General features: G+C 38.3%; 1 protein-coding gene across 1 annotated transcript in view; it reads left to right on the forward strand.

Moving 5' to 3' along the window:
- DNAH11 (dynein axonemal heavy chain 11) overlaps nt 1-26,266 on the forward strand; it is an 88,565-nt gene that overhangs the window by 13,232 nt on the left and 49,067 nt on the right. Inside the window, 3 exon segments of the mRNA XM_054274049.1 lie at nt 5,566-5,726; nt 7,369-7,435; nt 8,405-8,563. Of these exon segments, the coding sequence (XP_054130024.1) occupies nt 5,566-5,726; nt 7,369-7,435; nt 8,405-8,563 (387 nt within the window).

Genomic DNA, 26,266 nt, shown 5'->3' on the forward strand with positions numbered 1-26,266 from the left:
TGATGCTTAGATGAGTAGGAATTTTCCTGGGGAGATTAGAAGACTATGGACACAGAAACATGGATTTGATGATCAAAAGATATAGTCCATTATCAACTCTGTTGTTGTCTTTGAGGGTTAATATTTGATAGGAAAACACAGAGCTTGGAAAAGAAATATTTATCAGACAATTGAAGAGCTTGGAAAAGAAAGATTTATCAGACAAGGAAGCTTTTATGTGCTCACAGTAAGTAAAGCTGTTTATTGCCAACTCTTTGTCCAAATGGTTTTAGGTAAGTTGAAAGCCAGGCAAAAAATCAATTGAAATAATTGATAAATTAAGCCATCTTCATCTTTCACCAGTCTTTGCTTCTCTAACAGTTATAGGGAGACTGGTTCTGTAATGTCTGAAGTGGAATGAATGCACTCTAGATACAACCAGATTTCAAAAACTTCCTATTAGAAGAAGTTGAATAAAAAATTTTAAGTAGAAATACTGTGTAAAAAGTAAACCAATTTATTTTAGCAATTCTTTGAGAATAAAAGAATGGTGTATCCTGCTTCATCACTTTTTAGAATTTAGTCCTAGCCAGACAGAAAGAAATTACAGTTTGCTTTTAAAAGTAAACTATGATGTGCAAGTGTTTGATAGGGTTTTTTCTTTTCAATTTTAGTCAGTCTTTGTTCACACATTTTAGACTGTATATCTCCAGTACTCCACTGATTTACTCGTAGTAAAAGGCAAAGCAGTCTTGCTTGTTGGAAATGCTGGAGTAGGAAAAGCAGTGTTTGTAGGTAATAGGCTTGGTGCTGTCTCTGAAGACAAACTCCAGACCAACAATTCATTCAACTACCACGCAACATCAGCAGTCCTTCAGAGTAAGTTCCATACAGATGTGAGAAATGTATCTTCGCTCAACAGCAGTGCTAAAATATATTCCACAGTTATTACAGTGTTATTGCAACCATTGGCTACTGCTCATCTGGGCCTTGGCAAAATTCATTGCTTTGCAAACTGGAAAACTTTGAAAGTTGTGGCAGGCAAGGGGAAAGGAGGAGGATGAAACTGCTTGGTGCAAACTGGAACTGACACTGTGCTCTCACAAATTGCTGTCTGATTGCAGATGAGAAAATTTGGCTTAACCTCTGTTCACAAGAAGCCTTGAGCCATCTTTGTCCTAGCCTGAGTGTCTCAGCACGGTGCCTGTAGGTGTACTGAAATGGACAGTCAGAAGTTGAGTTTACTTTTCCCAGGTACCACAAAACATCCAAGGAGGGTCAATCCCTGTCTGGTGGAGTTTGAAGTCTCTGTAGGTGAGATGGATGCAAATCAAAGGAAATGTTAATATAACACTCAAATGGAGAGTGCTGTATGTTGGCCAAAACTGTTATACTGGTGGTAGATTTTGCAACAAGAGGAGTCAGACAGTCAAAGCAAAATAGGTTCATATAAGCTGTCTGTTTTGTTCTTTGTGAAGAACACGATCAAGGTAGAGCCAGCTGTCAGTGGATATGCCCTCTTTACCGTCCCTTTTTTTTATCCTTCCTGCAACCTGAACAGGAAACTATAATGAAAAAAATTGTGCCCTCTTTTTTCATGCCATGAAAAGCACTATAAGGTAATATACTGGCTTGTCCTTTTAAATGTGTGGAAGAAGATAGCAAAAGAGATTTTTCAGTTTTAAAAATTTTCTATGATTTTAGAAGTATTGAGATAAAATCTTTAGAAGCATTTAAGTGTGTTTGATGTGTAATTTAACTGCTTTTCCAATCAGTTGTCTAATTTTCCAGCCAATCTACATCACTGCTAATGGATTAGATTTTCACCAGGTTTAAAAAAGTAGGTATAAATCCACAAATCTTAATTGAATAAGCTTTTACCCTCTTTTCTCTTTCATGTTTTGTGTTAATTTCTTCTGTATTCACATCAGATAAGCAAAGATCATTTTGTCTTCTTTATACCTTAGTTCATTCTTTGAAGTGTTTCCAAATTCATGTTAACATAGAATCCTGCATTAATAGAGCTCAATTGCCTTTTTGCCCATCAAAATGAATGGAAAGTTTAGGAGAAAAGAAATTTGCTGTGTGTCAGAGTGAGCTCATGAGCTGTTGCAAACTGTCATAGCTCCTTTAATGGGGAATCAGCCTTCAAAGGCTTTCAGAAATTCCTCTGATCAAGAAGGGATTTTTCAGGTAATGACTGCCATTACAGCAGCAACCACAGCCGTGGCTCTAGAGTACAAAAGCATAACTCTTTCCATTGCAAAGAGAAGCTGATGAAAGGAGCTCCTGGGCAGCAAAGGCTGTGTATTCTTCTCGCAGGAAACTTGTTAAATAAACCAAGGATGTGAAGTCAACATCACAGGGGCTTGTTCTCCAAGAATGTTACACCCACCAACAGTCTCGTGGCATAAAATTTGAGAGTTGATGAACCTTTAAGGATTTGCTGTGAAATTTTAGTAGAATTCCTTCACATTTCAAGTCAGTACTGTAAACCATCCACTGCTCCTTCTAAGAAAAATTAAGGCATGTACAAGGCAGTGGACTCATTGTCTGTACCTCTTCCATCTGTCCACTGCTCTTCAGCCAAGTTCCACTTGTTAAATGCTCTTCTACCAAGTCCCTCCACTAATCCCAGCAGGTGAACGGCATGACAATCCAGAAGCAAGTAAATTGTGTTCCCTTTCCATTGCATTTACAGCATTGTCTCAGTGAACTGTGATGGAATGATTTTGTACTGTCATGTGTAGATCAAAATGACGGCCTCTTACATGATTTTGGTGTTTGTGTGTACCAATATTTCTTCCTGGTAAATGCATTCAAGTGCTACACTGAAGTGTCTTCATGTGTCTTAAGCCATCACTCTAAGCAATCATCTGGAACAGTCAAATTGTGGATTGTTTTCATAATGGAAAGAATCATTCACAGCAAACTGCACAAATGAGCAATTTAAATTAAGCCTTAGTTCATAAAAAAGAGCTTAAGAGATGAACTTGTTAAAGTACCGTGATTCACCACTGTTCATTGCTATGTTCTTTCCATAGTTCAGAGGTTAAGATATTTTTCTTACAGATCATATCGCTTTTAATCTGCAGTGTTTTCTGTCAGTTCTCATCTTATCTATAGCCACATAACATTTTTTGAGGTATCTGCTAGAGTGGGTGAGATTAGCATGTAGTGTAGGGTTTTATTTAGCACTCCCCAAGGCATATGACTCACCCGCTCTGCCTCTAGAACAGCAGACAATTTGAAAATGTTGCTTGATGGAGGCACGTTCTGATGCAAACTAATATTGGTACAATAATTTTGGGGTCCTCAATAGTATTTAAGTCTGGAACACTGCCACAAAGAACAAAAATATGCAAATGTTTATACTTGTGGGCATTATTTAAAATTTAGATCCAGAAAGCCGGGGTTTAAAATTAGGGGTACACATTGAGCTAAAGGAACAAAATTGTCTTTTATGTAATTAAGAGACTTTAGGCCTTTCATATGCACACAGTTTGTGCAAGAAGTTTTCTCCTTCTGTGGTAGGAAAGCAGGGTAAGTGCAACCACAGCTTTTGCCCCCAGAATTTATGATCATCCAGTTCCAAATATGTTGAGGTTCTCCCTTTCTGTCCTGTCTTCCAGCACACCTCCGCTCTTTATCTTCTTGTTTTACTTCTCCAGTCAATAACCATCCTTTCAGCTGACTGTGACTAGACAGAAATGGCCTTGGAAGCATTTGTTACCTTCGTTGAGCTCACCAGTCAAAATCACCGCTGAGGTTTGCAGATGATTCATTTCACTGAAAAATCCATGACAATACTTCCACAGTCCTACTGGAAACTGCTTGCAATGACGTGTTTGCTTATTCTGCTTTGCCCAAGGCACTCATAAGTCTGCTGTGAGTCAGGACTGTGCCAGTGCTGTGATGTCCAGCCTCCAGCCGTCCCTGTGCAAGTGCACTTTCCATTTCCTACAGGCTCTCATGAACATGTTGTCCAGTTTTTAAATAAGCAAGACAAGTTCAAAACCATATACTTATGTTTTATTTTTTTATTTTGCCTGACCCGAAGTATTTTAATACCCTGTGTGATAGAAAAAAAAATTAATTTTGTGTCTGCACTTTTTCCTCTTCTACTTATTATACATGGAACTCATAATTAATTTTTTATTTTTTAAAAATACATATAGCCATTTCTTATTGAAAAATACTCAAGGCTTATTAAATTCTGGCTTTCATAATCTCAAAATCAATAGCAGGTGTATCCCAAATGCATTACATTATTGACTGGACAAAAAAATTCTGGGTTAGATGTACAAAACTTTTGAGAAATCTTTTTCTTCTTGCTGAACAGTATTGAGTTTGCAGCACATTCTCTGCTGTGCTGTTAAGATTTTAACCACTGTATTCCCTAAATGTTTCAAATGTTTTTGAACCCTTTGGTTCAAATCCCAGCTCTGAGACAGAGAATTTAGGCTGCTTGTTGAAGATGAGAGCCTCAGTCACTGTGACAATACTGAAGTTTTCCTTGAAGTCCACCGATTACTGTGGTTTATTTTGTGCAGAATACCTTCTGTGAGAATTTGAAAAACAAAAACTATATGACCTAGGAAGGAAGATTGTTAGTTTTCCAGCCCTGCTTTAATAAATTCCTAGTGATTTCTGCAGGTTTTTTATTCCCATGCACAAAATTGAAAGAATGCAATTAGAAATCAAACTTCTGTGGATGATGAATCCCATCATATCTGTCTGTAGAATACTTCACTAAGTGGCAAAATTGAGGATCACATCATATCAGAGTTCAGCACTATAATAATGCTTAATGAAAGTTGTTTTATTCTGTGTTTTTAACATGACTTAGCAGCTTTCTGTAGCTATTTTTTCTCTTTTACATCTAAGGAAAGCAATGCAGTTGGATAAAAATGGTATAAACTCAAAGTTTAAGTCTCAATATTTTGCAGTTCTGATGAATACGTAAGGGTCTTTGAGTTAATTTGTTCTCTGTTGTAGTAAATTTGTAACCCAATGGTCTCCACTGACCATCGTGTAAGCACCTCATTTTGGGGAATAGGCTGAAATTTAGTACAATCACCTTAATATTCCTTTGACTGGGGGATGCTATTGCATTAGATTCATGATTAAATGTCCTGATTAAATGAGATCTATCCTTCATAATTTTGCACTTTACACATTTTGGTATTTACATCTTATTTAATCCTTCCCAGGAGAAGGAGAAAATAATCTACTCACTGATTAATTTTCTGAGTGTCAGGATACCTGGGAATTTCACATTCAAAACATTTCAGTTTCAAAGGATGCAGATAGATATGCTGTGAAACTTTCAAAAGCTGTGAAGTAGTCAATCAAGTAAATCAGCAAGACTTCTGGAATTCAGAATCCCAAGGGTATATATTCTCAAAGACTATCTGTGAGTTTCACTGATTGCTAAGGACTTCAATAGTTAAAAAAAACCCCAATCTTGTACATGGTGAAATGTTCCAGAAATTTTAGCCAGCATGATTTTGAATTCTTGATTTTGTTTAATTTCAATGTTGCTTTATATGGTAATAATTTTTATGCCTTTGTTTTACATTTCAGGGATGTTTGGAAAAAATGGAAGAACATGGTCATACCTATGTTCCAGAAAATAATGAAGAACTTCTCTATTTTAGTAATGATTTGAATATGCCTGAAGTGGATAGATATGGAATTGTTCAGCCTCATGCATTGATTCAGCAGCATATTGATTATGGATACTGGTGAGCATTTGCTTCTTACCTAATACTGTAATTGTTGTGTTGTAGTCCATGATGGCAGCCATAAACCACAGAAAAAAACAGAAAGCTTAAAAATTAATTTATTAAAGAGGAAAGCCTATGTTCCTGGGAAGTGATAAACTGTTTTAGAAAAGAGAAGCAGAAAGTGAAGGGACTATGGAGTTTTGGAAGGAAAATATCCTTCAGCTGCTTTTGGTGGAGATGCTGGATGTTGGCCCAACTGAATGACTGTAGAGAGCAGGGATGGCTAAAGCACAGAAACTGATTCCCTAAATTGCAGGTGTTTAGCCTCTAACCCTCTATGTTTTCTTCACCTGTAAATACAACAATTTCTTCGCCTGTAAAGACATCAGACAAAATCCATAAAAACTTAATGATGCTGCTTCCAATGAACAGTCTTTTTCTGCCATGAGAACAAAAGCATAGAAGATGGCCACTGAAAGCAATTCAGTTGATTTGGGAAATTAAAGCAATAACAGAATCTCAGAACCTCTGGAGATCATCTAGTCCAAGACGTCAAGGCAGTGCCACCTAGAGAAGGTGACAACCTTCTTACTTTCCAAATGACAATTTAATTTTTTTGGCAATTAAAATATATCGTATTCCTTCACCAGAACCTGTGTAAATATAAATTTTCCAGTCCAAAATCAACAAATTAGTGTTTTAGTTCATTTTGTTACAGGAGGACCAACATTCTGTGTAAATACGTCACTGTTATCTTAAATACATATTAGATTCTTGTTCACATGTCATGTCTTCATATCATCTTATATGACACAAAGAAAATGTGTGACTTACAAAGAAAACATTTTGAATTGTCTGTACTGTTCTTGTATCTTTTAATGCAGATGAATTGCATAATTTTTTTCACTAGGTCATACTTCATCCCATGAAGGATTGACACCAGGCATCAGCTAAATATCTTGTTAAGGAACAAGCTGTAAAGATTAAAAAAAAGTAGAGTGACTACTCAAATCTGAAATATCTCTGGCTTGGAAAAATCGGTCATGTCTAACTTGATGACATGCAAAGCTAACATCTCAATACTCTCCTGTTTTCTTCTCAAAACTATATTCTTTTTGAGATAGGAAACCTTTTATTCTTTCACAAAGATTTCAAAGTTAAGATCTCAAAATCCCTAGTGCTTTAAAAGGGTTGTTGCTTCTTTCTTTTGAATGGTTTTGAATTCTTTTAAAGCAAAATCTAGCCAAAAATTTAAAATTTCCATTTTTATAAAACAGATCAAATCAAGAACAGTGCTGACCATGAAATTCAGGGATTTAATATCACTACTTAGGAATTCTAAAATAGAGTAAAATTCATTGCAAACACAAGGAAAAAAAGAGAATGCATTATTTTATGAAGTTCTGGGAAGGAAGGATTTGTTGATTTGAACAGGGAATAACTGCATTATTCATGAATTTTCCTTTTACAGTATTTCTTTTAAAGACCTGCTTGTCGTAGTTGACATGTACACTAACATCTAAAGAAACAAGATTCTCTTCCTATTTGGACAAAAAGAATGCAAATTTCCAGCAGCTCAGAGCCCTTTTAAAAATTTTGTATTTTATTTTATTTTATTTTATTTTATTTTATTTTATTTTAATCTCTACCCACTTTTTAGGCGCCCTCCTTTTAATTCACCTGGACCTGTGTCATCTGGAGAGCCAGAAAGAGTATTGGATAATGCAGTAAAGAGAGAAGCATGCCCCCTCATACTCCATGATGGTATTTTCTGGTATTTTTCTTATTGAGATCAGCTAATTTTCCTCTAATCTGTGATGAGCGATGGTTGTGTGTATTCTCAAAATGATTTGTACTTATTTTGACCATGCTTTCCTCATCTCCAAGTGTGTTTGGAACCAGTTTCATTACCAAAAAACTCTTAATCATCAGAAACTTTGTAAAAATGTGGTATCTTAATTGCAGCAGAAATTCTGAACAAAATACTATGTGATAGAAAATGTGTAATTATTTTTAATTTTAAAATGTAAATCTCAATTCGATACTTCCATGGACATTTGTATTCCAAAGTTTCTGTAGGACAGAACTGTTGAGGTTAAACCTGGAAATGTACAGTGCTTCAATGTTTTGTCACTAATATTAATCAAGTTACATTTTCTTTCTCAGTTATGATAGGCAGAAGGCAACTATTAAAGAAATTCATAATTTTCAGTATGTTGCCTTTATGAATCCAGCTGCTGGCAGCTTCATTATCAAGCCTAAGTTCCATCTAGGGTTTGAAGTGTCATATTATAGCAATCCTGTATTTAATACATGAAATAATGACTATTTAGCTTTCCACTACAATAGGTAGCTGATGAAAGGGAATAGGAGAAAATATAGTGTTTGAAATTTAGTGCAGGTTGAAAATCTTGCTGTTCTTATAGCTAAATGGAAAGAGACACACTGGATTTATTATGACATTGAGAGTTCCCTGAATTGCAGGCTCATGTGGTCATCCACCTGTCAGATGTGCCCTTGGGGCTCATAATCAGACGTGCAACTGCTGTGGGACTGCATCAAGGATGAGGCTAGAAATGAAGTATTTTCTGTGACACACAAGTAGCTGTATGCTCACCAGGCTGTCTCGTCATTTAACACTTCATTGACTCTTATCTGCTGAGAATCTTCATTTCTTTTTCCCTTTTTATTTTCAGCGACATTTTGCAGTATTTGCCTCCAACTTGCTTTCTTCAAGTTCCCTGATTACCATCTACAGAAAGATAGCTGGCTTCTACTTCCAGCAACAAGCTTTTGTTCCAGCAATAATCAAGAAGATTTTAACCACAGTACAAGCAGACATATATCTTCAACAGGTAAGGATTCAAAACTTCCCAGCAACTGATATGAGGTTCCACTGCATCCTAAATATGCAAGACCTCTCCAATGGCTTTCAGGTCCCTATCATGGGCTAATGTACCTGACAACACTCTATTATTGCTGATTTTTACAATCTAATGATGGACATTGGGTTGTGGACTGGTGAAGAACAGATTCTTTTTGTCCAAAATAGAAGACAGTCCCTTCCCTGAAGTGACCTAAAGATCAGAAGGGTAGGAAGCTGAGACAGAAAATGTATTTGGTGGAAATAGAGCAATGGTTTGCAAAGTTTGTTGTACTTACTTTTTCAGTTGGTTGGCTGTTGAGAAGAGAAGGTCAACATTTCAAGGGTAAAACAGCTTTTGGAGGACTAAGTAGAACAAAACAGAGATTGGAAAAGCTCTGAAACAATAATCATAAAATCACAAATCATTTAGGTAGCAAAAGGCATCTAAGACCAACAACACCAGCCATTAGTCTAGCACTGTCATGTCCACCCTTAAACCATGTACCCAAGTGGCACATCTACCCATCTTTTAAATACCTCCAGGCATGGTGACTCAACCACATCCCTCAGTATCTTGTTCCAGTGCTTGACAACCCTTTCCATGAATTAGGGTTTTCAAAGGTAGCTGAACACTAGAGTAGGGATTCAAGACTTCAGAGTAGGGATTCTCCCTTCAGAGAGGGAAGGATATAATAGGGTCAGCAAATCCTGCCCTCACTTGTAAAACCAGATAAGTCTGATCCTGGTTTGTTTTTATCTGCTTTCCTGTTCCTTGGAGTGCAGCTCTGTTCTTTTACAGAATATTTTTTTGTCTGCCCACCCCACGGATCACTGTGAAGGCAAGGAGGCAAGGGCCTGTCAGGTCCTCTTGTACACCACACACCTTGTTTTGGTGGGGTTGCACTGGCCCATCACACATGTTTGCACCCCTCCTGGCATGGAAGTTGGGAAAGAAGCTTGAGGTGACAGTTGAGAAAGTGCTACTTTTGCCATGATGATCTCTGTCCTGTTTTTTGAGCAGTATTGAAAAACAGGGCTAGTGACCATGGAAGGTCCTGGCAGGGCTGATGTTTCCATGCGTCCTGTACTGCCCTGGAGCCTTAAGCCATAACGGCCCACCTAAGTGTGCCAGTCAGTGGAGAGCAGACATTTGTTTTAACTATATTTTGCATGTTCAACTGGCTGGACAACTTGCTAATTTCAGAGACAACCTGGTTCATGTTCAAGAATATATAGATTCAAGCACAATGTCTACTGGATATCTACTAAGGATAACTAATGTCTTGGCAGAACATATATCAGTTAGTCTTCCTTAAGATATCCTATTTTGATGCCAGATGACAATATTACAAAAGAAAATATTTTTTTATCTTTAGGGCATTTTGTTTGCTACACACAAATGCTTACAGCAAAGGAATGATATTCATTATCTCTGGTCATGAGTCAGCACATGTCTATGGGGATAAACTAGTGGAAAGCAAAGACTGTCATTTCTGTTATAAGATGGTGATGAACACTACAGACAAGTATTTTGAGATTTGTTGGTACCTGGAAAGCATTTTGCCTTGTGCCAGCAAGTTAAAAATTGAGTGGTGACAGGTCTTGTTTATTGGAACTCTACAGAGCTGTGGGGAGCTACTTGAGGAGTTCCTGAGGAGCTACATTGACATGCCTGCTTCTGTGAGCCTAGCCTTGTCTGAGGCTGCCATGCAGTGGGTGTAACTGGAATATCTATAAAGGGAATGGGTAATCCATCGTGATGCTGTGCTTGCATGAAGTCATTGCTTTCTGCTGTTCAGGGCTTGCTGCAGAGCAAACTCGTAACACTCTTGATGGAAGGTTTATGCAGGGCACCATGCAGCAACAGAGCTGATAAATGGACTTTGTTGGTGCCCTCATGGAAGAGCAGATTGTGGCTCAGTTTTAAAAATAACCTCCGTTTTGTTTGAACAGAGATTCACTGGGTTTTTTTGTACTCCACAGAAATTAACACCACTTATTTTCTGAGGCTGGAGAGATAATCTATAATGCTGTAGATAGTTTGCCTTATCTTTTAATTAGTTAATGATGTAGCAGGCCTTTATAAGAAAAGCAATATTCGTCTTTTGTTTCCAAGAAAGGGAAAATGCTTTTAAAATTAGATTAGTTCAAAGCAAGGACAATACCTTAAGCATACAGTAAATAATACCACTGCATAGCAGACCTGGACTTGCTTTGCTGCCCAGCTGCTGTACCTTTTAAATCTAAACAAGCCAGAACTTCTGTGTCATCATAGATTTATTTTATTTACCCATAATGTTTTTTTCATATATATGCTTACCTTACCTCAGTTCAATGTAATTTGGTTTTTTTCATGTCAGGCAATATCTTAGTACCCATCGTGGCTCCAAATCTCAACTTCTGCTTCTAAAATCTGATTTACTACATTTTCTTTGTTTTCCTGCCTGGAAGAAAACCAGCCAGTTTTCAGAAGATGAAGATTGTGCTGGGTAACTGAGGGACAGACTTCATTATTGTTCCTTGTCATTATTTGTGATCTTTCTTCAACAGATACTATCACTGTGGTCATGTGTAATATCAGTGATTTCCAGAAAGAGACAGAGGCCCCTGCTGGCAGAGATTAGCTTTGTTGAAGCAGTTTGTATTATTTGCAGTGTCAAATGGTTTAACACACAAACTTTTCTTCTCAGTGAGCTGTACTAGGATTTCAGTGTCATCAGCTTTCACTTTGCACAGTATCAGACAGGAGCTATATAAGAGACGGCACTCTTGACAAAGCAATCTATTGTAGGAGCTTTGCTCCAAGAGGATTAAAGGAATGCTTGAATTTCAAAGATAATCATGGGGACCTTTCGTAGGGATTGTAGATTTATTTTTTTTTTTAGGTTGATTTGGAGGTTGATGTGATAATCATCAGACCGGCAGAAAGAAGCCTTCTCAGGTATCACTAGTTTTGTCTGAAAATGTTGGTAAGTTATTATCTTCTCTCTAAAGTCTGGTGACTGAGAGTGGGATCTCAGTTTGGCAAACAAAGTGGCAGGGCATCTTAGGCTTACAGTTTGGCAGTCCTGGAAAAGAGGTTGTGAAATTAAATCCTGTAAGTTTTTTCTGCACCTTTTATGGGGTCTTTTGATGGATCCATTGTGAAATGATGAATAAGGCTGACAAAGTTCTATAGTGAAGTCAAGGAGAATTTGCTTCCAGTAATGTTTTGGTTGGATAGGTTTTTAGCTCTTTATTAGATGCAACCAGATTAGACACATTATCTCTTTATTTGAGAAGGTTTTCATCAATGTTTTTTTCAAGGATTTTTTCAATAATTTTTTTCAGTGACGTGAGACATACAGACAATGAAGGGGATATCTCAATAACACATGCAGCAAAAATTAAGCAAAAAGTCCAACCTGCTGTCTCCAATCTCTGGTCTTTCATCCCTTAGAATCTGTATCTGATGTTAAAAAAAATAAATTTTGAAAATAATTTTAGATGCTTATTATATTTTATTTATTTTATTATATTATTATATTTTATTAGAATATAAATGACAAGAGATTTCTTTCAATGTTTCAAACATAGTTTTCTGTGGGAGGAATTACCTCAATACACATATTTCAAAATTTTAGCGATTGGATCTCATCTAATTTTGGGCAAAGTTCTCATCTGGCCTCATTCTTCCTATGATGTTCTATGATCAGCAAATAACAGCATGCTCTAATTAGTCTGGGAGAGATATTCCACGAGTTAATAAAGCTTGATATAAATTTGTCATTAAGTGGTTTATTGTCCTTTGGCCTTTGTGGTGCAAACTGCCACATGTGAAATTCTCATGTGCTCCTACAACCCAGTCAACCTCCCTTCAAGCTCACTGGGTCTCCTGGGTTCAGTCAGGGCCCACCAGATCCCTGGCAGGATGCTTTGGAGCAACTCAATGTAAAGAATGTGTAACCAGACTGCTCTGCTCCTTGGCAGACCTTCAATATTTGATAAAGGAAAAGAATGTTTCTTTCCACTTGCTCAAATATTGCAAGAAACAGAGAATGCTGAGGTGAAGATAATGTCCCTTTAGGTGTCAGGAGAACTTTATCTCAAAAACAGACAAAAAAAAAAAAGAAAGAGGGGAGGGGTAGAAGTCTTGGTGCAATTAAAAGGAATTTAGGAACTTCGCTGAGAAAGTTATTGAAGTTATTTTATGTTACTGTTACTTTATTATGTTTTGACATCAGGCACTGAATCAATCCTATCCTATAAGCTTCTAGGGGTTATGAACTTCTGATTGGAGTAGGTGGTAAACAGAGCTTGTCTGGACTGGCAGGATACATCTGTTCCCTGGAGGTTTTCCAAATTACACAGAAGAAACCAGGGCCTCAGGGTAAACTAATAGATATTATTTTAGTCTGTTGAGTTCACCACTTCAAGAATGTGTTGTGTTGTTGCATAAGCTTGATAAAATCACGGGCAAAACAGTGGAATTTACACTAACAACTCCATGGTTCTTGTGGTTTCCAGCTGTACCTCTTTTTTTTATTTTTGAAAACTAGGTGGTCAAAATGTATTTTAGTGTCTCTCCCCTTATATTCTTCGCAGAATTTTAGTAGTTTCTCCACTTTTTCCAAGGCAGCTGCTTCAAATGTTACAAAGATGTGGTTGGAGTTCTGGTGTTTATAGTTAGTGATTTAGTACAAATTTTTGTGTCTCATTGAACATGTATTGGTTTAGGGATGTAAAGTTGAAGTGGATGAACATAGGAAAAAATTTTGTCCTGGTTGCATGTGAGTCCCTCAGTCACATAAACTGCCCATATGCAATGATTAGGAATGTAATTGATTGAGATGCTCTTATCAGGTTTACAGACCTTGCAAGGCTGAGCTCTATGTGAGCAAACAGAGAAGGATGGAACATTTCGGTTTTGCTCTGTGTGGACAAGCAACATTTCTGAATCTCAGATGTGGCTGAAGGAGGATCTGATTGTGGCCAAATTTGGTGGATGCCAGTCCCCAAAAAGACCTGTTTCCTTGGCCCAGGGCCAAAACACCACTGTGTGTGTAGCTCAAGGCTTTCTCAGTCTCTGGTTTTCAGGGGAAGGTAGATGCTGTTCTGCTTTGAAAAAGGCAGATTGCTCTTCAGTGTGTTCATGGTGTCCAACTTCTTGCGCCCTCCTTCCCTGCTCAAATGAGGTGCAGGGTAAGATGTGGACTTAAGTGGTCATTTCCTCCCTGCTGTTTCCAAGCAGGAAAATTTGCAAGCCTCTGCTAACGAGCCTAAAGGTTTGCTTTGCTAGGTTTTGTGACAGCTTGGTCATAACAACCAGCATTGACCTTATTCTGTATTTCAAATGTGGTCACACTTGAATGCAACTGATGTGAGTTGGTTTCTTTCTGAAGATCCAAGCCAAAAAGCATTCCATGTTTATACCACATGATCCCACACCATGTCTCCCTCAGGGCAACAGTGCACACCTCAGTTTTGTTGAGGTTTTTTTGCAGATAAGAAAGATTTCCTAAATAAATTCATTAGGTCTTTCAGAAAAAAAACAGATTTTAAAATGGATCTGATTCTTCAATGCCATTCCCACACATTTTTTGGTATGGTAATGGCTATTCTTGATGGGAGCTTTCATGGTTGCAATATCCCTTTTTAGTACATTTGTGGGGAGAGTTCTTCAATCTTTACCACTAGATAATGTCAAAACTTCAGTGTCTGATACAGGGGAAAAAATGGCAAACTGCATTTCACTTTGGATGTTATACAGCAAATTAGTGATATGTAAATAAACTGAAAAAAAGTAAAGAGAAGTCAGCGATGTGTTGCCACCACAAACATGTATTTCACACTTTTTCTGTATCAACATTTTAACAGAATATGAGTGATTGCCTCCTTTCCTTACAGGTAGATCTTGCCAAGACGGGTGCCAAGAACATGCCCACAGTGTTTTTGCTGACAGATGCCCAAGTTCCAGATGAATGCTTTCTTGTGCTGATTAATGACTTGTTGGCATCAGGTGATTAAACCAACAGATTTCTTGAAAGATCTTTTCCAATGACAAATGATCTGTGTTTTCATTGAACTTTAAAGAGATTATTTCTCTTGCAGGTATTTGTAGGGGGAGATTTTAGAGAGGCCATGTTAAGCCATCCAACCTGAGCATTGAGTCAAACTTGGTTAAGAAAGCATGGCCTGTTGAGGAGACAAATTGCTAAGGTTTACCATGCAAAAATGTATTGATCTGGGAGGAAATGAGAATGTTCCTTTGACTTAATGTCATTTTTGCTTTGGTGTGATTTCACTAACTTCAAGCAATGTTGCCATGACTGTACAAGTGTAGCATGTAGCAATGAAGCTTCACCCATGTTTGGAAGATTAGAGAATCTGGACTCTGAGTGTGGGGATAAAATGGAAGAAGAAACCACACCTCTGGACACCTGGAGTGCATCTTGAAAGATTTTTTATAAATTTATATTTACTTTTGCAACCAGACTAGTAAACAATTTAAACAGCCTGTGACAAAAAGAATCACCATTCTGAGGGGAACATAATTTAGAAGTGAAGTCCCTATCAGGGAAAATTCAAAACAAAGTTGTTTTCTACCCCTTAAAAAATTTTAAAAAATCCTTTTAGGCAAAAAGATGTAGGGAGAAGGAGGAGACTGTTTTGTTACTAGATATATGTAGCATCATATTGTAGCTCTTGTTATGTGCTTAAATCACATTGGGCTAAATACCATGTAGAAAACTATTTGTCACATGTTACCTACCCCTTTGTCTTTTCACAGGAGAGGCTCCAGATCTGTTCTGTGATGAAGACATGAAGGTGACAACTGCAGCAGTTAGAAAAGAAGTCTGAGCCCTGGGCCTGATGGACATCAGCAAACACTCCTGGAGGTGATTCCTGAGGCTGTGGCTGCAGCAGAAAGTAAGGCATATTTCAGGGGCAAGAAACAGTGAGGAGCTGATCAAAATAGCAACATATTTCAGTTATCTCATAGCCCAGCATATGTTGGCATACTTCTCTTGAAAGCTTACTTGCTGACGTGTGGCACCGAATTTGCCTCTCCTCTGTCACCCCTGTAATAACCTGCCTGTGTGGAGGTTGGTGTACACCAAGTTTTGCTCCTAGATCTGCTGTTGACTTCCTGCCTGTTCAGAGGAAAGTCACACAGCTGCTCTGTGTCTCAGTTTCATGTCCTGGACATTATGAGGCACTTCAGAGAGAAGGTGCTCATGAGGAGTCTGTGGTGCTGTTAATGCAATTGTAAATACTCTTCCTGCTTTTACACATAGTAATTCTGGGTACATGTACTCAACTCTCAAACTTTTGCACAAATGATTGGAAATTCATAGAAAATGTTAATTCTTTCTACTTTTCCTATGTCGTATAAAACTGCAAAAATTAAAGTACATCTGTAAAACTGTTTAGCAATACACAACATGATACCATAATTGCAGCAAGTGTCTCACCTAAACTCTCTTTCAGAGACATTGTTTTGGAGGGAAACTGTAGCTCTCTCCTGAGAGCTGGAGAGCAGTAGCTAGGAAAACTGGTTTTGCAGTGGCATCTTTAGGAACTTTCAGGTTGTGTAGGCTTCAATTCACTCATCATCTGAAATATCTGTGATAAGAAAATGAGAAGTCTGAAAACCGTTAACCCTTAAGAATGAGAATGTTTTGGAAGGGATATCTGCCTCTTACTTTCTGAATTAAAATGATCTGCTTGATTGGGGATTAGAAGGGCCTTCCCATAGCAGATTTTTCCACAATGATCTTCTGTGCAGGCTGTTTTTCTGAGGTGCTTAACCACCACTGTTCTAAAGAGCATTCTGATTTGACTGAGTTTTTGCCAAGTTCTTGTACTTTGTAACATACCACTTTCTCTTTTCCCCCCTCCCTCCTCTTCTCTTTTTCCAATCCTGCTTAAGTTTCCCTCCTAACTCAAATTCTGTTACCATTACTTCTTCATTACACAAAATTATTTTGCAACTTAAAGGCCAATGGACACTTCCATACAATCTAGTGTGACATATTCTGTATCATTTTCTATTTTACAGATTTCAGTGACATGTTCAGTAGTGGTGCTTACCTTCTGCATTTTTCTTTCTGACAGTGCTATTTGTCTCTGTTTCATTACTATTGTGTTTGTATTTTTTTTAAGAAAGAACGGGGAAAAAATATTTCTAATATCTCTCTTCATTTTCTTCTTTCACATTTTTACCCTTTATGTTTTCCTTATTCCCACAGTAATTTCTTGTTTTCTTTTCTTTTCTTTCCTTTTTTTTTTTTCTTTTCTTTTTAAGGGCCTTCTGAAAGCCAGCTTTCAAACTCCTTTTACCTTGCAACAATTTCATCAGTACCCTACTGTGCAAATTAACACTTCTGGAGGCAAGAACAGGAGATACCTATTCATGTTGCAGGGGAGCAAAGTAGTGACATTAAAGTAGTGAAGGAGACATAAATTTCATGAGTTAACACCCTGCAAGATATCCATATGAAATTTTAGTTAGTGCAGCGTGACCTATCACCTCCTCATTTTCCTAGATTTGAAGAATAAAAGACTAATATAATGAGAAAGAGAACAAAAGGGTGAATTCAGACAGTTTCCTAATGTTAAAGCTCAGTGAAGTGATATAGTCTGATTTTTCCATTTCATTTTAGAAAGATCAACATTCTACATTAAGCCACATTTTCCCTTGAGCTCACTTATAATCTTACATCCTGCTGTTCTGTTTATGCTGAGGAATCTGTAGCTCAGTAACCAAAACTACTCAGTGCTGTTCTTCGAATCTCTTCAGTTTTGTGTTGGTTTTCTTTTGCTTGTTTTCAATCTGGACATTACAATCAATTCTGTTGTCAATGTACTGAGAACACACCTTGTAGGTGCAAATTTGAGTTGAAAGTATGTCAGTTGAAGACAATGAGTGGCACCACTATAAAATATGGGTCCACAACTGAAGGATATCTGAGGACAGATAAGCACCTAAGAATTTCAAAAACTTTCATAGCCAATGATGAAATAAATTATAAAGGAAGAATGATGCTCAAGCAAAAAAAGTAAATGTTAATGTGCTGATGTGTCTCAGGCACACACAGGATGAGGCATTTCTGAAGCTCAGTGATTTACTTGAGTTATAGAATTTTTTAATATCCCAAATCTCTGTGCAGTAATGAGTCTTAAATACTCTGCACATCACCAAAATTTCTTGGAAAAGTAAAGGCCAGAAGAAGCAATTATTTCTCAAAAGCATGAATATGATGAGATCAGTCAGTCTTGATGTCTCTGGAGCTGCACCTGATTTTACTTTTCTTTACATTACTTTATTGGTCATGGTAAGCCTTCGGCTTTTCCCCAAAGATGTGAACACCATGCCTGAATGCCTCCCAGCCCTCATGCCCTACACAAGCATACCTTAACGGACTCTTTCCAGTAAGTAAACTCTTTGCAGCACTTCATCTTTGCATGGTTTCCAGGCTCTCACTTCAGTCTCCTCAGTGCTCTTAAACATTACTATGTATTCCAAAATTAGACATGTTAAATAATTTTCCTTTTGAACAGAATCTCTGTTATTCAGTCCATGTGCAGCCAGTTTTCTTCATGAGCTGCCGATGGGTACTTCAAATACTTGCTCCTCCATCCTTGAGAAAGTTTCTTCACAGTGTATTTTCCTCATGTAATGTTTACAGTCCCTCAGTTGTTGTTGTGAAGTCCCAGCATTAAGAACTAAATTTTCTAGTTTTAGAGAAATGTCATTTCTCCAATTCCCTTCCAGCTTGGCATGACTACTTTAGTCATCACATCCTTATTATGGTCTCCTCTTTCTATAGTCCTGTCAGGATTTAGCTGGCTCCCCATTGTCTATGGAATTTAGTAGTGCAGTTCTTCAACAAGAATTAAAGTCAAACATAGGCAGAGTGGGTGTCCTGCATTGCCAAAGGCAATCTTGTCCATATTTTTATGATTTCTTTTCCTTTAAATTATTGTCTTTCATTTCCAAATCCTCTTTCATTAGGACACATTAGCCTTTTCCTTGTGGTTTGTCTTGCTACTGACAGAACATCTATTTTTATCTGTGAATCTGAGAGGAACTTGTGAAGCCCCATCAGAGCTCAGTTTTGGCCAGCTGTCATGGTTTTTCCTTTGAGGCCATAAATACACACCTATCTGCTCAAGTGCTTAAATCTCAGCCAAAGAGAACTATGTTTTTAGGGTTTATGGTTCTATGTTAAACTAATACTGACCCCATATTTGGTTTGGATTTTGGTTTGGGTTTATTTTTTGTTGTTTGTTTTGTTTGATTCAGTAGGGAGTAGCTATCGAGGATTTCTAAGTTCTGTAGCACAGAAAACATCTGTTTCTTCTGTTGGCAGGCTCTTACAGAGTTCCTGTTTCTGTATGAATAGCTCCAGGCTTTTCTGATTTGGATGTCAGCCATCTCTTCTTAAGCACTCAGAGAACTGACTTTTAAGGATACATCTGTATTAGTAAAATTATGGAGGGCATTTTGTGGTCCTGAGGACCAGTAGCATGAAAAGGCTGGTATCCATATGGTTTAGCTTTTCCTGTGCTCTACTCAGAAAATGATGGTGGTAGCATAGAGCTGGTCAGGATTAATTCCTGGACTGTGCAGCTCCTGATTTCTGCCATAGCACTGCTTAGTTTCATACAGGAAAACCATGAGAGTGCACTAACAGTTAAATGGGATGAGCCCCATCAGACCAGTGGCCAAGTCTGTGCCAAGGTGCTGTTTAGTTTTCTGTCTTGCTCTGTTGGAAGCACTTAGTGAACCTAGAGGGTCTCCATATTTGAGATGAGCAGGAGGAGGCTGAGCCAAAAAAATGAAGTGTAAGATACACATCTGTAGTGAGAGTGACCTGTGTGAGGCTCAAATGGACACTTGAGAAAACAGAGGGGTTGTGTTCTTAGGAGCAGTGAATGTTACACAGAAGTTGATACTGATTTCACAAGATAACAGCACTTTTTTCCTCAATGATCATCTTCATTACTCCATTGTGTGTTTAAATCTCAAAAATCCTCAAAGAAAAGTATGTGTCTATCTTTGAAAACTTACTACATCTTTCTATTTCTAGATTAAATACCTTCATTGCGATATTTATATCCTGGTTGTCTTGCAAGACATTCTCCATTTTTTACATGGAGAATTTCCTATTCTTTGGGGATTTTTCCCTCTGTCAAATTAAACTGTAATGTATGGCTTGGACAAAAGATAAATGTTTTCAAAATAAGACCTTCTTGCTTATGCAAAGATTGTACAAAATGTAGTCAGTAATAATTACTCAATTTTCCTCACAGCTCTCTTGCTAGCAGATCACATGGCATCTTCATGATTCTGTGTGCAAAGCAAGCAGTGCACAAGGTCCTTTGTAGTATAGGGAATTCACTGGGGAGAATGCAAATGAACCCTGAAAACATGCCATATCAAATCTACGCCTGGTGTGAATTTACCAAACTTCACTAAAGCTAAAGGAAAAAGAAGGGTTATGCTGTGGTCAGGATCTGGTTACATTCTTTTTATTACTACCTTTTCAAGTATATGCTGTATCCTATATTTTTGTTCACAAAAAGTAATTTACAAATAGATAGTTATCTAATCAGGGTATTGTATCCAGGGCTGTTCTGGAATTTCCTGCCTAACAATACAGTATAGTAAAAATCTCTTAGCTATGTGTTTTAAGGAAAAATAATGGAAATTTTGAATAGTATTTCACAGTTTGAGCTCTAGGGCCAGATATTCCAAGAAGTAATTTATTAAATGATTGAGAAATTGTTCTTCTACACCTCATTCTGTCACATTACAAAGTTTTTGTGTAATTCATTTTACCTATTAGTACATTTTTATTTGATTTGATAATTTCTCTTCATTTGCTGTAAGGTTCCTAGAATCCAATTTCGCAGAATTCATTTACTTTCTCTCTTCTTAGCCCTTGTAACAGTTTAATTCAATTGTTACCTACTACTTTGTAAACCTGTACTTGTAAGATTGCATTTACACATTTGAATACATCTGCCAAGGGCAAGGAGAGAACAGAGGAGTTCTGGGTATCACTTAGTATATTCAGAATTTAGATGCTAGCGTAAGCATCTAAAGTAAACAATCCTAAAAGCCCAGTATTGCCTTCTCAGGGATCTGCAGTTCATATAAACTAATCCAGCTCCTTATATATAGAAGTAATTCTTCTAAATCACTTCTAACAAATTACAGTGGATAGGAAAAGCATCCTCTCCCCTAAAGTTCAGTGTAAGATTGATGTAAACAATAATCATTCCGTACAAACAATTTTTCAATAGAGAGATTAAAATATTACTTAGGATATAAGACAAAAGAAAACACTAAATTCTGGTGGTTTTGGGGGGGGTTTTGGCAAATGGCCCAAGATTTTGATTTGAACTCTTCTTGCAGTCCAGTACTTAGAGAGTTAAGTCCAAATATGAGCAGTGTGAGGAGCGTAGGAGGGTGTAGCAGATGAAACTTCAAGCAAGTCTGTGTATGGTTTGCAGCTTTGGAGGTGTGATAGATTCAGTTTGGCACCACTGCTACAGCAAGGGCACTTGGAGCAGCGCATCAAAGCAGGGACAGATCTCTCCAGGCTCTCCACTGCTGCTGCTGCCACAGCAGGGATGGTGTGCAGGCCTGAGAGGGTGGCCACTAGGGGAATGAAAAAGAGAAAATTGGGTTCCCTGGGCTTCAGCACTGCTCACCGTGAGTCTTGGTATTACAACTGAGCATAGAACGTTTTCAGAAAATGAGGTGACATGGGGGAGAAACATCTAACTGAAGGATACATAGCGTAACCAAGAAGCAAATTCAGAAAACTCAACAGTGTTCAAGAGTTGTGAAACAGATCTAGCAGATTCTTCCCCTACATTTTCTCTTCTTCTCTGATTCAGAGTTTTGTGGTAGAGACCATTTATTCTTGTATCTTTTTGATTTTTTTCTTCTGTGTGTGCCCATCTTTATCATCAGCAGTAAATTCCAAGATGTTTCTGTGTCTTTGTACAGTTTCAGTATTATTTTCACCACTTGGCTGGAATTCTACATGGGCATTTCTGCCATTTGCCTCTTCAAACATTCAAAGTAGATGATTCCATGTGTACCTTAAGCCAACTTGCTGATTGGCCCATCTTTGTGGATTCCTGGACAACCTGGGTATTCTTTGTTTGACTTTGTTCTACTATCTAGGTTATTTGCATAAATTCCTGTCCTGTGTTTTCTAGTGCAGATATGTATTTTTAGAAACTATGAGATAGTGGCAATTCTTTTCCATCTGCTATTTTATCTTCTTTCCAGATACCATTGAACCATTTTCCATTGTTACTATCTTCATATCACTTTATCTCTTCTGACTGCTTTAAAACTCAGTGAAGTATTGAGACAGGTCAACCTCTTACTTTCATTGCTTCTTTTTTTACCTCTTTTCTTTCAATTCTTTACTCTTCTTTTTAATCCAGTTTTCTCTTATATAAATGTCAGTTCCCAATTATCCTAAATGAAGAATAAACTTGTCACTTCCCTGGCATGCTGGATGGCTCTCCTAGCTCTTGTGGCTGTTGGACAAGTTATAAACTCTTCTGAAACCTTTTGGATGTTTTCTATTGGAATTAACAATATCAGTGACATATGGTTTGAGAGGCCCTGTGCAGTAAAAATAGCTCCTTTAGTAAGAAGCATTGAGGAGAGACTCCATTCCTGTCTTAACAGCCTGATATCTGTCATTTTACCAATTAACCAAGAGCATGTACAATGCCAAAGCATGTGCTAACTGCAATGAGTAGGTTCACAGAATCAGCTGAGGACTAGAATAAACCTTCCTTCTCAAATGTGAGTTGCTTTGTGTAGACCTGGTCATAACCCAATCACATTTTTATTTTCCCTCAAATATTTTGGCCTACCCTTTTCATACATTTCTTTCCACTTTTATTAAGAATGATCGCTTAAAATTCCCATGCAAGCTAAGATCCAAATCTCCTTTTCTTCCTGCTCTTTTAGAGGGGTCGCACAGCACAAAAAGAGGCTTGAATAGATTTAGAAACTCAATAACTCAATAACAGAGTTTCTGACACCATGACCAGCAGAATGTGCCCCTTTTGGCTGTCTGCCTGCCAGCCAGTCCCTGTGCCTGCCTTACCATCTATAGCTATCAAGCTGAGAAATTGATATTGACATGGAGAGAGCTGAAGGAAGCTGCAAAGGTGCCATGTTTGTAAAAGGGGAAAGGAGCAAAACCTATTTGCCCAAGGTTGCTGACTGACAAAGTTTATTAGCTGCCAAATTTGGCTTGGAGTCTCAGCTGTGTACTGGCTGGTGCTGGACCGTGGTTCATTGCACGCCTCTCTTTGATGGCCTCAAGTTGCCCTGTGATTCTTTTCTCTCCCTGTTCCCTCCCTCCTCCCTGCAGATTGTCCTGTGTTCCTGTCCTGGCACTGCCATGCTGTGAACATGAGCTGGGAACTTCCCAGCCCTAGTTAAGCGCCCTGCTATTGACTGGCTTCCTGAGAGGCCATGGGAAGCCCTGCCCTTCAGCAGCAGGAGGGTCATTGAGGAAGCTGAGGGGGTCGAGATACAGTTTCAAGCTCGTCAGTTTCCTAAGAAAGCAATTGAGATCACTAAAAGATCGATAACTGAATAAGCTGGAGAAAAAACAACATTCTTTTCACTCCTTTCTGCGTACTTATTGCCTTTGGTGTTCAAGTTCACCCCTGCTAAAAGTTGAATTTTAATGGTATGTCACTGCCTGATTCCTTCAGGAGATTTCAGGGAGCTGTCTAGCACAGGCAGAGAAGTGAGGAAAAGAGAAGCACATAATTCATAACACTGTCTTTACAGAATCCTTCCATTCAAGAAGGATTGGAAGGAATCTATAAGATTCTTTTAGGGTCTTATAGACACAGAGTTCATTTAACCCTTTCCAATGCAGATAAATATAACCACTAGAGCTGTAACAATTAAGGGTGAAATATTGCTGTGCACAGTCCAGGTGAACCAAAGACTTCTCCATCTATTCAGGACTTAAGTTTCCCCTGGAAAGGCAATCCATGGCACCACCTGGCAAGTGCATTTAGCACTTTAATACCTGGGCAATTATTCTCTTCTTGCCACTAATTGATGCAGAGTGTGACATGTTTGTTTTCAGAAAAAAAAAACCCCAAACAAACCACATGCATTAGTGAGTTTCTCTTCAGGGGAAAGGAATATTCTCAGATTCTTCTATGAGTGTTAGCAAGCTGCCTCCGATGTCCTTCCCAGCTCTGGAAAACCTGTAGCAACCTCCATGCTGGCAGCAAGACTGCTGGAGTTATTCACATAGACCTGGAAAATGCTTTCTCTCCTTCAGAGACTGCCGTTGCAGAAGTTTCACTCTGGAGTGCTGCTATATTTGAGACCACTTATTTGTATTGAGGGGTTTTAATCAGGTAAGACTGAGGATTTCAGGAATTCCCAAGGAAGCGCTGTCGGGTTTTAGTTGAGTGCTGCACCAGGCGGCTGCATTTGCAGTGTTTACCCTCCTTTCAGACGCATACAAAATGCAGCAATAGTCGTGAAACGAAGGTGAAGGAGAGGGAAGGGGTGTCTGGTGCTGCTTCCAGGGAAGGGGCGGGCTCGGCTCCTGCCCGGGGCCGTGCGGGGCTGCGGGACCCGCCCGCTCCAGGCTCCCGCTCCTGCGGCGCTCCCGCGGCACACGGATGCCTCCTGTAGGGCTGCAGGGGAGGGAGAGATGCTCGAAAACAAACCTGGCGTTTGTATGTTCCATCAGCTGCTCCTGCTTTATTTTAACAGACTTCTAGTGTCATCAGGGTAGTTATTTGTTGTCTGGTGAGCTGGAGGGGGGATATCCAAGTGCATTTATTTTTGATGTGATACCAACTTCTTATTTGAAAGAAACAGATGTGATTGCATGGAGAAAAGACGTATGTTTTGTTGGTGGTTTTTTGTTTTTTGTTTTTCTTTTTTTTAATTTAAGCATTATGTTCCTCAATAATTCTTTTATTTTTAGATAATAAAGATTTCTCTGATCTTATCAACTGTTAGTGAGTTTCTTCTTTCATTGGTGTTGACTGCTCCTGGTAAGTATCTTTCTTGTTTGATTCCCAGCAAGTGAAATAAATGTCAACTAACAGAATAACATGACACTTTTTTGACAGGGAATTAAGGGGTTTGTGTCATCAATGCACGTAAAGCAATACTGGGTGCATGAGTCATGTGCAGCCGATGGGAAGACAGAAAAACAAAGAGCAGAATGCAAAAAATAATAGGACGAGGCAGGGCAAAAATTTTAAAGTGATGAGAAAAGGGTATTCAGAACCCTTGGAGATTACAGAAAAGCTATGTCAGTATTATGGGTTGAGAGAGAAGGGGAGACAGGACAGGAAGAAAAAGCAAAACCAAACCAGAATGGTGGGAGAGGTGCAAAGCAAAGGGTCTGAGGAGGAGCAAAAGGAAAGTCAAGGGAGAATGACCAAGTTAGCAAAGGGAGGGACAGCAGGACAATTGCAGAGATATATTAGGGCATAAAAACAATGAGAGGAGCTAGGTGGAAAAGACCACCCAGAAGAAGAGGGAATCTTAAGAGTCTGCCATTCCCTCTCCATCAAAGATTTATAGGAGGTGGTGTTCCTTCCTTCTCTCTAGTGCTGCTGTGTTAATGTTTCATTTTGCTTGCTCCATTTTAGATACTTCAGGAAAGTCCTTTGTTCTCAGCACAGAACTCTTCTTAGCTAGCGCTCACCTGTGCCTGGATTGTGCTGTTCCTTATCATTGATCAGCAGTGTGAGGTCTGCTACTGAGTGATTATTTTGGCATAATTGATATTTAGCTCCTAACTGTCTTTTTCACACTTTCAAAAAAATTGAGAAATAGTAGTTGATAAAGGATTTTTTTGTGTAATGCTGTATAACAATATTACGGATTAATTTTTATTTAGGGTAGCTTGAAAGTAAGCTAATGGATTTTTTTCTCTTAAAAGTTCAATAAAAATATGGCATCATGTTTATACTGCTTAATAAAAATTGGACAATTTCTGAGTTTAAATGGTGATGGAAAACCATAAAAAACTCCCAGTGATTATGGGAACTGAGATGGAAGTTTTGGGAGGTTTAGTTTGGGTTTATCTTTTCCTCTAGTTCTTTGTTTTCAAAAAACAGTTGCCCTTCTGGAAGATACAGTTTATCCAGGGAAAGTTGTTTACGTTGAGCTCAGCAGGGAGATGGTGAGCAGCACGGTCAGTATGTTCTATGAAGAACATGCTTGACCATGCTGCTGTGAGCATCCTTTTTACCCTGGGTGAAAGTGTCTGAACAGAAGGATCAGCGATCCCCCCTAATCGTGGTGCCTGTTGGAAGCAGGCATTGCAAGACCCTTTTCACCTGGAAGGACATGGGCCAAATGTGTGGGTCAAGGACAAGAAACAGTGAGTTTAGAGGTGTTTGAAGGGAAATGGAAAGTATCAGAAATGTAATCAATTCTGATGTCTTTGGTTTCTTGGAGGAGAGGAAAAGAGCCCTCTCCTGTTTCAGTACTGAAATTGCTAAGCTTCATTTTAAAGGAGGACAAGAAAAGAACAGGGTGTAGCAGTTCTGAAATCCATGTACTGAGCTTCATGAGCTTACAAAGGTGCTTTTATACCTCATTTGATATAAGATATGGTCTACAGTGTTTTAAAATAATCTGTGTCCAAATTCAGCATGACGG

The sequence above is a fragment of the Melozone crissalis genome, unplaced genomic scaffold (genome assembly GCF_028551555.1).
Source record: "Melozone crissalis strain CALT ecotype California unplaced genomic scaffold, PUWL_Pcris_2 ptg000016l_1, whole genome shotgun sequence".
NCBI classification, from domain to species: Eukaryota; Metazoa; Chordata; class Aves; order Passeriformes; family Passerellidae; genus Melozone; species Melozone crissalis.